Source organism: Leucopleurus acutus (genome assembly GCF_964270905.1).
Source record: "Leucopleurus acutus genome assembly, chromosome: 8".
NCBI classification, from domain to species: domain Eukaryota; kingdom Metazoa; phylum Chordata; class Mammalia; order Artiodactyla; family Delphinidae; genus Leucopleurus; species Leucopleurus acutus.
The window spans coordinates 27,384,453-27,397,515 of record NC_139151.1 but is presented as its reverse complement, the minus strand read 5'-3'; the positions used below and the strand labels follow the sequence as shown (position 1 = coordinate 27,397,515).

The following is a 13,063-nucleotide window of genomic DNA, read 5'->3' as shown; positions in this document are numbered from 1 at the left end:
ATTGAAAGGTTCTTTGTTAGAATTTATATTCTTTATCTTATCCATGTTTTAGTCCTTCTCTTCCCAGGATCGCTGACTGCTATGCTTAGCAGGTATATTGCCTAAGTTTACTTTCTATGATTTAAATTTCAAACGATTTTTATTAATTTATAAGCAGCAATTCAGGATCATTTTCCACATTCCATAGCACAAAAGTACCTCTCGTATAGGCTTAGAATGTGTTAATCATATAGAATTGACCATATGGAATTCCTGAAAGAGATAATGTATTTTTTTCTTATGACTAGCAGTTGATGCTCTGCCACACAAGAGAATTGTTCCATATGTTTCATATGTTTAGGAATTTTCTAATCAAACTTTACAAATATTCCCTGTTCTTTTTATTTTCAGCTTAAACAAATCACATTTTCTTCTCAGATTTTCCTCATTTCCTCTCCTAACCTTAATAATCTTTTCCTGAGAGTTTTGTCTTTTCTCAAAGAGAAGCATGGGACAATCATCAGAAAGCAGATGATCTATACTTCATTTCTCCACTGTATCCTAAGTTATGATAAAAACTTAGAGAAATGACTTAACCTTCCTGAGCACACTCAACAGGCATGGACATAACAATACTTGTGCTTATTTAACCATGTGTATACACACTTGTTAAATAAATAGATGTTATTTCTGGCATTCTATATCTGAGTAACAGTAAACATTCCCACTCATTCTTCTGAGAAACTGGACACAGTTATATACTCCAAGTCAATAAACATATATTAAATCTCAGGGACTCCTGATGGGCATTTGGAGGAGGAAAGAGTGAGACATTCCAGCCCTCCAGGGGTTCAAACACAGCAAGAGATTACGGCATTTAGTCTTTTTTTTTTTTTATACTTTAGCTGTTTCACTTGGACACAACAAAAAGACCACACCTAGAGGCCTTGCTTCTCCCAACTGATGGAAAATTGTGCATTAGAATTTCTATTTTTCAGAGTGTGTTTTCTCCTTTTAAAACCACAGTGTTAAGAATTGATATACAGTCTTTGTAATAAAGTAATAATAGAAATTTCTGAAGCTAGAGGCAATTAATTATCAGTAATTTAACTGCCCTTCTGGCAGCATGGTACTTTATGTCATAAACAAACAGAGTCCCCAGACTAGTCCCCAATTCCGGTGATTGATAAGAATTTAACATTTACCATTATAATTACTTTCATTTTGTTAGTATACATCTGCTCTGACTTATGATGGAGTCCTTGTGATGGCTGAAACATTCCGAAGTCTTAGGAGACAGAAAATTGATATTTCCAGGAGAGGAAATGCTGGAGATTGTCTGGCAAATCCTGCTGCTCCATGGGGCCAGGGGATTGACATGGAGAGGACGCTAAAACAGGTAACTCACAATTTTATTTACATTCAATTTATTTCACAGTCATTTTTTAATGGTGTATTCAAGAAAACAGAATAATCTATCTGTGAATAAATATATATTATTGTCATTTTATTATATTGAACCATTTTCATTTCTGAGACTTTTCTAAATAGGATACTGGATAGAATACTGATGTTTATATGATATGTAGATGCTTAGCCAGGATAAGTTGGTTATGCCACAGTAATAAACAACCCCAAGTCTCAGTGGCTTAAAACATCAAAAGAGTATTTCTCACTCACAATCACCAGATTAGTAGGGGCACTTTGTTTATTATAATCACTCAGGGATCCAAGCTGACATAGCAGCTACCATCTTGAATGCTACAAAGGGCAAAGAGTTGTGGGCAGTTTTCTAATTGGCAATTAAATGCTCTGGCACTCATCACATCTGTTTACAACTCATTTGTCAGAAAGAGTCACATAGACCTAGCTAACCAAAAAGGGTGCAAGAAGTACAAGCCTACATTGGGCCAAGAATGAGGAAGAACCTCAAACATTGGCAAACACTATTAATCTACTAATCTACTGACTACCTCAGTAGATCTTTATTTACTTTTTTTAACATCTTTATTGGGGTATAATTGCTTTCCAATAGTGTGATAGTTTCTGTTTTATAACAAAGTGAATCAGCTATACATATACATATATCCCCATATCTCCTCCCTCTTGCATCTCCCTCCCATCCTCCCTATCCCACTGCTTCATGTGGTCACAAAGCACCAAGCTGATCTCCCTGTGCTATGCAGCTGTTTCCCACTAGCTATGTATTTTACATTTGATAGTGTATATATGTCCATGCCACTCTCTCACTTTGTCCCAGCTTACCCTTCCCCCTCCCTGTGTCCTCAAGTCCATTCTCTACGTCTACATCTTTATTCCTGTCCTACCCCTAGGTTCTTCAGAACCATTTGTTTTTTAGATTCCATATATATGCGTTAGCATATGGTACTTGTTATTCTCTTTCTGACTTACTTCACTCTGTATGACAGAATCTAGGTCCATCTACCTCACCACAAATAACTCAAATTCATTTCTTTTTATGGTTGAGTAATATTCCATTGTATATATGTGCCACATCTTCTTTATCCATTCATCTGTCGATGGACACTTAGGTTGCTTCCATGTCCTGGCTATTGTAAATAGTGCTGCAATAAACATTGTGGTACATCACTCTTTTTGAATTATGGTTTTCTCAGGGTATATGCCCAGTAGTGGGATTGCTGGGTAGTATGGTAGTTCTATTTTTAGTTTTTTGAGGAAATTCCATACTGTTCTCCATAGTGGCTGTGTCAATTTACTGTCCCACCAACAGTGCAGGAGGGTTCCCTTTTCACCACACCTTCTTCACGATTTATTGTTTGTAGGTTTTTTGATGATGGCCATTCTGATCGGTGTGACGTGATACCTCATTGTAGTTTTGATTTGCATTTCTCTAATGATAAGTGATGTTGAGCATCCTTTCATATGTTTGTTGGCAATGTGTATATCTTCTTTGGAGAAATGTCTATTTATGTCTTCTGCCCATTTTTGGATTGAGTTCTTTGTTTTTTCATATTGAGCTGCATGAGCTGCTTGTAAATTTTGGAGATTAATCCTTTGTCAGTTGCTTCATTTGCAAATATTTTCTCCCATTCTGAGAGTTGTCTTTTCATCTTGTTTGTGGTTTCCTTTGCTGTGCAAAAGTTTTTAAGTTTCATTAGGCCCCATTTGTTTATTTTTATTTCCCTTTCTCTAGGAGGTGGGTCAAAATGGATCTTTCTGTGATTTATGTCATAGAGTGTTCTGCCTATGTTTTCCTCTAAGAGTTTTATACTGTCTGGCCTTACATTTAGGTCTTTAATCCATTTTGAGTTTATTTTTGTGTATGATGTTAAGAAGTGTTCTAATTTCATTCTTTTACATGTAGCTGTCCAGTTTTCCCAGAACCACTTATTGAAGAGACTGTCTTTTCTCCATTATATATTCTTGCCTCCTTTATCGAAGATAAGGTGACCATATGTGCGTGGGTTTATGTGCTCTGGGCTTCTATCCTGTTCCATTGATCTATATTTCTGTTTCTGTGCCATTACCATACTGTCTTGATTACTATAGCTTTGTAGTATAGTCTGAAGACCAGGAACATGATTCTTCCAGCTCTGTTCTTCTTTCTCAAGATTGCTTTGGCTATTCAGGGTCTTTTGTATTTCCATACAAATTGTGAAATTTTATGTTCTAGTTCTGTGACAAATGTCATTGGTACTTTGATAGGGATTGCATTGAATCTGTAGATTACTTTGGGTAGTATAGCCACTTTCACAATGTTGATTCTTCCAGTCCAATAACAAGGTCTATCTCTCAATCTGTTTGCATCATTTTAAATTTCTTTCATCAGTGTCACATAGTTTTCTGCATACAGGTCTTTTGTCTCCCTAGGTAGGTTTATTCCTAGGTATTTTATTCTTTTTGTTGCAGTGGTAAATGACAGTATTTCCTTAATCTCTCTTTCAGACTTTTCATCATTAGTGTATAGGAATACAAGAGATTTCTATGCATTAATTATTATTAATTAATTATTATTACTAGTAGTTTTCTGGTAGCATCTTTAGGATTCTCTATGTATAGTATCATGTTATCTGCAAACTGTGACAGCTTTATTTCTTCTTTTCCGATTTGGATTCCTTTTATTTCTTTATCTTCTCTGATTGCTGTGGCTAAAACTTCCAAAACTATGTTGAATAATAGGGGTGAGAGTGGACAACCTTGTCTTGTTCCTGATCTTAGAGGAAATGGTTTCAGTTTTTCACCATTGAGAACGATGTTGGCTGTGGGTTTGTCACATATGGCCTCTATTATGTTGAGGTAAGTTCCCTCTATGCCTACCTCCTGGAGAGTTTTTATCATAAATGGGTGTTGAATTTTGTCAAAAGCTTTTTCTGCATCTATTGAGATGATAATACGGTTTTTCTACTTCAATTTGTTAATATGGTATATCACATTGATTTATTTGTATGTATTGAAGAATCCTTGCATTCCTAGACAAACCCCACTTGATCATGGTGTATGATCCTTTTCATGTGCTGTTGGATTCTCTTTGCTAGTATTTTGTTGAGGATTTTTGCATCTATGTTCATCAGTGATATTGGCCTGTAATTTTCTTTCTTTGTGATATCCTTGTCTGGTTTTGGTATCAGGGTGATGGTGGCCTCATAGAATGAGTTTGGGAGTATTCCTCCCTCTGCTATATTTTGGAAGAGTTTGAGAAGGATAGGTGTTAACTCTTCTCTAAATGTTTGATAGAATTCACCTGCGAAGCCATCTGGTCCTGGGCTTTTGTTGAAAGATTTTTAATCACAGTCTCAATTTCAGTGCTTGTGATAGGTCTGTTTATATTTTCTATTTCTTCCCAGTTCAATCTCGGAAGGTTGTGCTTTTCTAAGATTTGTTCATTTCTTCCAACTTGTCCATTTTATTGGCATATAGTTGCTTGTAGTAATATCTCATGATCCTTTGTTTTCCTGTAGTGTCAGTTGTTACTTCTCCTTTTTCAATTCTAATTCTATGAATTTGTGTCTTCTCCCTTTTTTTCTTGATGAGTCTGGCTAATGGTTTATCAATTTTGTTTATCTTTTCAAACAACCAGATTTTAGTTTTATTGATCTTTGCTATCATTTCCTTCATTTCTTTTCCATTTATTTCTGATCTGTTCTTTATGATTTCTTTCCTTCTGCTAACTTTGTGGTTTGCTTTGTTCTTTTTTCTCTAATTGTTTTAGGTGTAAGTTTAGGTTGTTTATTTGAGATGTTTCTTGTTTCTTGAGGTAGGATTATATTGGTGTAAACTTCCCTCTTAGAACTGCTTTTGCTGCATCCCATAGGTTTTGGGTCGTTGTGTTTTCACTGTCATTTGTTTCTAGGTATTTTTTGATTCCCTCTTTGTTTTCTTCAGTTATCACTTGGTTGTTTAGTAGTGTATTGTTTAACCTCCATGTATTTTTATTTTTTACAGATTTTTTTCCTGTAATTGATATCTAGTCTCATAGTGTTGTTTTGGGAAAGATACTTGGTATGATTTCAATTTTCTTAAATTTACCAAGGCTTGATTTGTGACTTAAGATATGATCTACCCTGGAGAATGTTCCATGACCACTTGAAGAGAAAATGCAATCTGCTGTTTTCAAATGGAGTGACCTATAAATATCAATTAAATCTAACTGGTCTATTTTGTCACTTAAAGCTTGTATTTCCTTATTAATTTTCTGTGTGGGTGATCTGTCCATTGGTGTAAATGAGGTGTTAAAGTCCCCTAGTATTATTGTGTTACTGTCGATTTTCTGTTTTGTAGCTGTTAACATTTGCCTTATGTATTGAGGTACTCCTATGGTGGGTGCATATATATTTATAATTGTTATATCTTCTTGGATTAATCTCTTGCTCATTTTGTAGTGTCCTTCCTTGTCTCTTGTAACATTCTTTATTTTAAAGTCTATTTTATCTGATATGAGTATTGCTATTCCAGCTTTCTTTTGATTTCCATTTGCATGGAATATCTTTTTCCATCCCCTCACTTTCAGTCTGTATGTGTCCCTAAGTCTGAAGTGGGTCTCTTGTAGACAGCATATATATGGGTCTTGTTTTTGTATCCATTCCGCCAGCCTATGTCTTTTGGTTGGAGCTTTTAATCCATTTACATTTAAGGTAGTTATCCATATATATGTTCCTATTACCATTTTCTCAATTGTTTTGAGTTTGTTATTGTAGGTCTTTTCCTTCTTTTGTGTTTCCTGCCTAGAGAAGTTCCTTTAGCATTTGTTGTAGAGCTGATTTGGTGGTGCTAAATTTTCTTAGCTTTTACTGGTCTGTAAAGATTTTAATTTCTCCATCAAACCTGAATGAGATCTTTGCTAGATAGAGTGATCTTGGTTGTAGGTTTTTCCCTTTCATCACTTTAAATATGTTTTGCCACTCTCTCTGGCTTGAAGAGTTTCTGCTGAAAGATCAGCTGTTACCTTCATGGGGATTCCTTTGTATGTTATTTGTCATTTTTCACTTGCTGCTTGTAATATTTTTTCTTTGTATTTAATTTTTTATAGTTTGATTAATATGTGTCTTGGCTTTTTCTCCTTGGATTTATCCTGTATGGGACTCTCTCTGCTTCCTGGACTTGATTGACTATTTCCTTTCCCTTATTAGGGATGTTTTCAACTATAATCTCTTCAACTATTTTCTCAGTCCCTTTCTTTTTCAATTCTTCTTCTGGGACCCCTATAATTCGAAGGTTGGTGCATTAAATGTTGTCCCAAAGGTCTCTGAGACAATTGTTGTCCTCATTTCTTTTCATTCTTTTTTCTTTATTCTGCTCTGCAATAGTTATTTCCACTATTTTATCTTCCAGGTCACTTATCTGTTCTTCAGCCTCAGTTATTCTGCTATTGTTTGCTTCTAGAGAATTTTTAATTTCATTTATTGTTTTGTTCATCATTGTTTGTTTGCTTTTTGGTTCTTCTAGGTCCTTGTTAAACGTTTCTTGTGTTTTCTCTCTTCTATTTCCAAGATTTTGGATCATCTTTACTATCATTATTCTGAATTCTTTTTCAGGTAGACTGCCTATTTCCTCTTCATTAGTTAGATCTGGTTGGTTTTTGCCTTGCTCCTTCATCTGCTGTGCTGTTTTCTGTCTTCTCATTTTGCTTAACTTACTGTGTTTGGGTTCTCCTTTTTGCAGGCTGCAGGTTCATAGTTCCCATAGTTTTTGGTGTCCTTTCCCAGTGGGTGAGGTTGGTTCAGTGGGCTGTGTAGGCTTCCTGGTAGAGTGGACTGCTGCCTGTGTTCTGGTAGATGAGGTTGGATCTTGTCTTTCAGGTGGGCAAGTCTGCTTCCGGTTGTTTGTTGTAGGGTGTCTGTGACCTTATTATGATTTTAGGCAGACTCTCTGCTAATAGGTGGTGTGGTGTTCCTGTCTTGCTACTTGTTTGGCATAGGGTGTCCAGCACTGTAGCTTGCTGGTCGTTGAGTGGAGCTGTGTCTTAGCATTGAGATGGAGATCTCTGGGAGAACTTTTGCTGTTTGATATTACATGGAGCTGGGAGGTCTCTGGTGGACCAATGTCCTGAATTCGGCTCTCCCATCTCAGAGCCACAGGCCTGACACCCAGCCAGAGCACAAATATCCTGTCAGCTATATGGCTCAGAAGAAAAGGGAGAAAAAAAGAAAGAAAGAAGGGAAAATATAAAATAATGTTATTAAAATAAAATTTAAAAAAATATTAAAAATTCAAAAGTAATAATAAAGAAAGAAAGAAGAGAGCAACCAAACCAAAAAACAAATCCACTAATTATAACAAATGCTAAAAACTGTACAAAAAAAAAAAAAAGGGACAGACAGAACTCTAGGACAAATGGTAAAATCAAAGCTCTACAGACAAAATCACACACAGAACCATACTCATACACACTCACAAAAAGAGAAAAAGGAAATATATATATATATATATATATATATATATATATATATAAAAGAGGAAGAGAGCAACCATTAAAAAATAAGAGGAAGAGATCAACCAAATCAATAAACAAATCTACCAATGATAATAAACTCTAAATACTAAACTAAGATAAACAGAAGACCAGAAACAAATTAGATGCAGAAAGCAAACCCCAAGTCTGCAGTTGCTCCCAAAGTCCACCACCTCAATTTTGGGAATACTTGTTGTCTATTCAGGTATTCCAGAGATGCAGTGTACATCAAATTGATTATGGAGATATAATCCGCTGCTCCTGAGGCTGTTGAGTGAAATTTCCTTTTCTCTTCTTTGTTTGCACAGCTCCTGGGGTTCAGCTTTGGATTTGGCCCTGCCTCTGCGTGTAGGTCACCAGAGGGAGTCTGTTCTTTGCTCAGACAGGATGGGGTTAAAGAAGCAGCTGACTGGGGGCTCTGGCTCACTCAGGCTGGGTGGAGGGAGGGGTACGGAATGCGGGGCCAGCCTGCAGTGGCAGAGGCCGGCATGACAGTCTGAGGTGTGCCATGTGTTCTCCTGGGGAAGTTGTCCCTGGATCATGGGACCCCGGAATTGGTGAGCTGAACAGGCTCCAGGAGGGAAGATGTGGATAGTGACCTGTGCTTGCACACAGGCTTCTTGTTGGTTGCTACAGAAGCCTTAGCATTTCATGCCCATCTCTGGTGTCTGCTCTGATAGCTGTGGCTCGCGCCCATCTCTGGAGCTTGTTTAGGCAGTGTTCTGAATCCCCTCTCCTTGTGCACCCTGAAACAATGTTCTCTTGCCTCTTAGGCAGTTCCAGACATTTTCCCAGACTCCCTCCCAGCTAGCTGTGGTGCACTAGCCCCCTTCAGGCTGTGTTCACGCAACCAACCCCAGTCCTCTCCCTGGGATCTGGCCTCCAAAGCCAGATCCTCAGCTCCCAGACCCCACCCACCCTGGTAGGTGAGCAGACAGGCCTCTCAGGTTGGAGAGTGCTGGTTGGCACTGATCCTCTGTGTGGGAATCTCTCTGCTTTGCCCTCTGCACTCCTGTTGCTGTGCTCTCCTCCATGGCTCCGAAGTTTCCACCCGACCACCCACCATCTCCGACAGTGAAGGGGCTTCCTGGTGTGTGAGGAAAGTTTTCCTCCTTCACGGCTCCCTCCCAGAGGTGCAGGTCCTGTCCCTATTCTTTTGTCTCTGTTTTTTCCTTTTTCTTTTGTCCTACCCAGTTACATGGGGGAGTTTCTTGCCTTTGGGAAGTCTGAGGTCTTCTGCCAGCATTCAGTAGGTGTTCTGTAGGAGTTATTCCACATGTAGATGTATTTCTAATGTATTTGTGGGGAGAAAGTTGATCTCCACGTCTTACTCCTCCACCATCTTGAAGGTCTCTTCTCAGTAGATCTTTAAATTGCCTGCAACCTTGGATTGTTTGTTTACTTTAGTCTTTTATAGTTAATACTAACACCATTTTTCAAGTGATTAATGTGATATGTCTGTATTTTTAGTATTACATCTTAAATGTTCTGAAATGCCATGGATTCAGAACGTAAGTTAAGTATAAATGAATTAAAAGGAAATTTGGAATAAAGTATACTTGAATATTTTCAAAAATATGTTTATTTTTCTGGATTTCTTATATCTTAATTTTAATATTAACGAGGAGAAATATGATCCGATGTGGTTATCAGAGCTATTTAATCTGTTATGTGTATATGCAGATAAAACAGAAAAGTAACTATAAAACAAACCATATTTCCATTCCTATAAACAATATTGAGGGAGTATTCTGTTAGTTACAATGGGAACTTCATAATAAAAAATAAATAAATAAAACATGTTCATCTCCCAAACACATAACAGAATTGCTTATATATTACTTTGATATTCCTCTTTCAGATTCTATCCCAGTAGCTCAAATATCGCATGGTTTTTTAGTGATTTGCTTATAATTTATAGTTCCATACCCATGTGTAGTCATAAGCCTAGCAGATGAAGTCAAGATTTCTGTAATTAAAATGGCAAGTGATTACATGTGTGGATTTTCTTTTTCATTCATAGGTTCAAATTCAAGGGCTGACAGGAAATGTTCAGTTTGACCACTATGGACGTAGGGTCAATTACACAATGGATGTGTTTGAGCTAAAGAGCACAGGACCTAGAAAGGTGAGCCACACTTCAGCTGTTTTCTTAGTTTTCATTTGACATTTTTAAAGCCTTATAGGTGAAAGGTAGCTGGATAGTCTACATTTTTTAAAAATTGTGAATATGGTTGACCCTTGAACAAAGTGGGAGCTAGGGGCTCTGACCCTCCACACAGTCAAAAATCCAGGTCTAAATTTTAGTGGGCCCTCCATATATGTGGTTCCTCCATAGCTGCAGTTCCACATCCGAGGATTCAACCAACCACAGATTGTATAGTACTGTAGTATTTACTATGAAACGAATCCGTGTAAAAGTGGACCTGAGCAGTTCATACCTGTGTTGATTAAGGGTCAACTACACTTACAAATAATACTTTCTTGATAATTCATGCTGAAATAAATTCTTGTGTCCTATGACTGATATTTAGTGGTGTACCAAAGTTGAAATGAACTAATTTACATGTTGTTTACATCCTTTATCCAAAATAGAAGCAGTATTTTTAAAGGCTTAGCAAAAAAATCCCACAGAACCCATAATGTACTCTTCAGGAAAGCACACAATGTAGGTAAGAGACTTACTCACTTCCATGTAGTCATTTATGAAACTATTAGAGAGAGAACAAAGAAGACTACTTCTAAAGGGCATATTTAGAACAAGCTAAATGTTCCTGAAATAAGCAAGTAAACATTCAAATGAGCAAAGAAAAGAGGAGATGGAAGATAATATTGTTAAGATTATTGTTAGGTTGAAGAGGGAGAGAAACACCTAAGAACATCAACTGAGGAGCCAGGGAGGTTGTTTAGGAAGCTGATGATGAAAGACTTTTGGATTTCAGAAAGTAACTCTGCAAGTCTTCTTATGATGTGACTAAGCATAGTTTTCCCAATGTCCAAAAAGTACTTTATATAATGGAACAATATAATTCCACCACAGCAATTGGCTATAAACATTTTATACTTAACACATATAATTTTTTAACATTCTTTTCTCTAGCATTAGCTAGGATGCTCAAGGAAAGACATGCTCAACTTACATTATCTAAAAACTATTTGTTTCAACACTTGGCTGTTTAAAAAAACTTTCCCAAATATACTTTCCTTTGTTAGTATAATAATGATAGTTACAATTTATGAAATGCCTGCTATGTCCCAACCACTGGACTTGGTGTAATTTAATCCTCACAATAAGCCTGTAACAGAGTACAATTATCTCCTTTTTTCTAGTGAGAAAGTTACAGTGCAATAGGCTATGGTTACTTGTCTAAGGCCTACAAGTGAGAAAACAAAGATTTTTAATTCAGATATGTCTGACTCCAGAACCCTTCTACCTAGTACCCTGCCTGAGTAGACTCTGCTGTAAAGGAGTTTATTTTCTAGTAGCATAGAATATAGTAAGTTCCATACGACAGTTAAAGAGAAAGCATGTGGAAAGTCTAAAGAGGAAGAGATCACTTCCAGCTGGAGGAAAACAAATCAAAGAAGGCTGCATGGTGGAGATTTAAAGTTAGTCATGAAGTTAGTTTGGATAGGTAGAAATGGTAGAGGCAAGAACCTGAGGATAGGCTGGATGCAGGATAATTAAAGTCATACATGGAAGATGGCAAAGACTTTCCAAGCTGTGTTTTGCTCCAGTCTGTCATAGCATGTGCTTCTGCATATGTGTGAGGAGAGATTTGGAGCTGCCATGCAAACCATCTCTAGCTTTTCAGCCTTTTAGTGGCATCTCCTTTAGTGCAGGCTGCCAGCTAATATAGGGTAAGCAGAAGCCTATCTGATCCAGATCAAGTAAGGGCAAGAGATGGAATGACAGCTTGAAAGCCAAGCTGTATGATGGGCTCTTTTAAGGGTACTACCCGAAGAAAGGGACTGACATGCTCCCAAGAAGAAAGTTAGGAGGTTCCATGTAAACACCAATTTCACCCACTCTGTCAGCACGCAACCAGCAACAAGAAACAAAGAAGCCCATTTTAAGCAAAGTCCCTCTGCTAGCTGTGGAGCAGACAGAATATTCCATAAGTCCTTAAAATCATTGGCTAACTGGTGACCAGCCTGCCACAAACCAGACTCTGCAAAATTAGCCATTTAAGTAGAACCTTTCTAAAATGCAAAAGACAATTCCATATTTCACAAAACAGTAAGTACAAAAAGTAAAATGATCTCTTTATAAAAGAAAGAATAATGGAAAAAGGAAGCTGGTGGTAACTAGTGGTAACATCAAGTGGGCCACTTACGGCACTGAATCTTTTCATGGCCTATTGAAACATGATGGTAACAAAAATTAAGGTTTTTAGAGGAGAAAGTTAAAGAATAAGTTGGAAAAGTGAGGAACGGTACATCTTCACACTCAGCTGACATTTGTCTAAGACTCTTAAAAGAAATATGAAATGTGAAATGGTGTAGACTCATCCATCTTTGTTTTTCTTGGACACTCTGTCAGGAATATTAAACTTAAAAATGAACTACCATGAGAAACACTCTGCTGGTGAGACTTAGCAATATGTCTGAAAAGCGAGCAACCATTCTTTTAAATTGAACACTTGACAGTAAGAGAGCTATCTTTGAAAATAGATCAGAGAGTTAACCCATCAGTTTGTCTGACTTCCGTAACAGGGAAAGTGAGTGAGAGTCTCATTAAGCAGAAGCCACAAAGCTCTTTCTGAAGTCTCAGCTCCTAAGTATGGTGGAATCTTCTTGCCATTCCAGTGATCTCTCAAGAATGCTCTAAAACCAGGCTTGCGTGGTTTCAGGAATTCTTAATCATAAAAATTGTATTTACTGAGAGCAGGTTATACACCAGACACAGTAAAGGGAAACTAATGTGCATTTTAATATTTAATCCTTACAGCAACCTGAAAGTAACATGTATTTTTCTCATTTTATAGAAGAGAAAAGTAAGGCTCAGAGAAACTAAGTAACCTGCTCAGGGATGTTAAACTAGAAAGAGATGGAGCTGGGGTGGAGACTAAGGCTCATCTAGCTTCAAAGCTATTCTCGTAACTGTTACAAAATATCATCAGTCCCAGGGCCCATAACTTTTCCCTTGAGGGT

General features: G+C 37.2%; 1 protein-coding gene across 3 annotated transcripts in view; it reads left to right on the top strand.

The window, feature by feature from the left end:
- Positions 1–13,063, top strand: part of GRIA4 (glutamate ionotropic receptor AMPA type subunit 4) — a gene marked incomplete at its 3' end in the record, with an annotated part of 520,821 nt that overhangs the window by 435,412 nt on the left and 72,346 nt on the right. For all 3 annotated transcript variants that reach the window (XM_082845543.1, XM_082845544.1, XM_082845545.1), the window contains exons 7-8: positions 1,211–1,378; positions 9,933–10,037. In XM_082845543.1, coding sequence (XP_082701669.1) covers positions 1,211–1,378; positions 9,933–10,037 — 273 coding nt within the window. The remainder of the gene's footprint in view (positions 1–1,210; positions 1,379–9,932; positions 10,038–13,063) is intronic.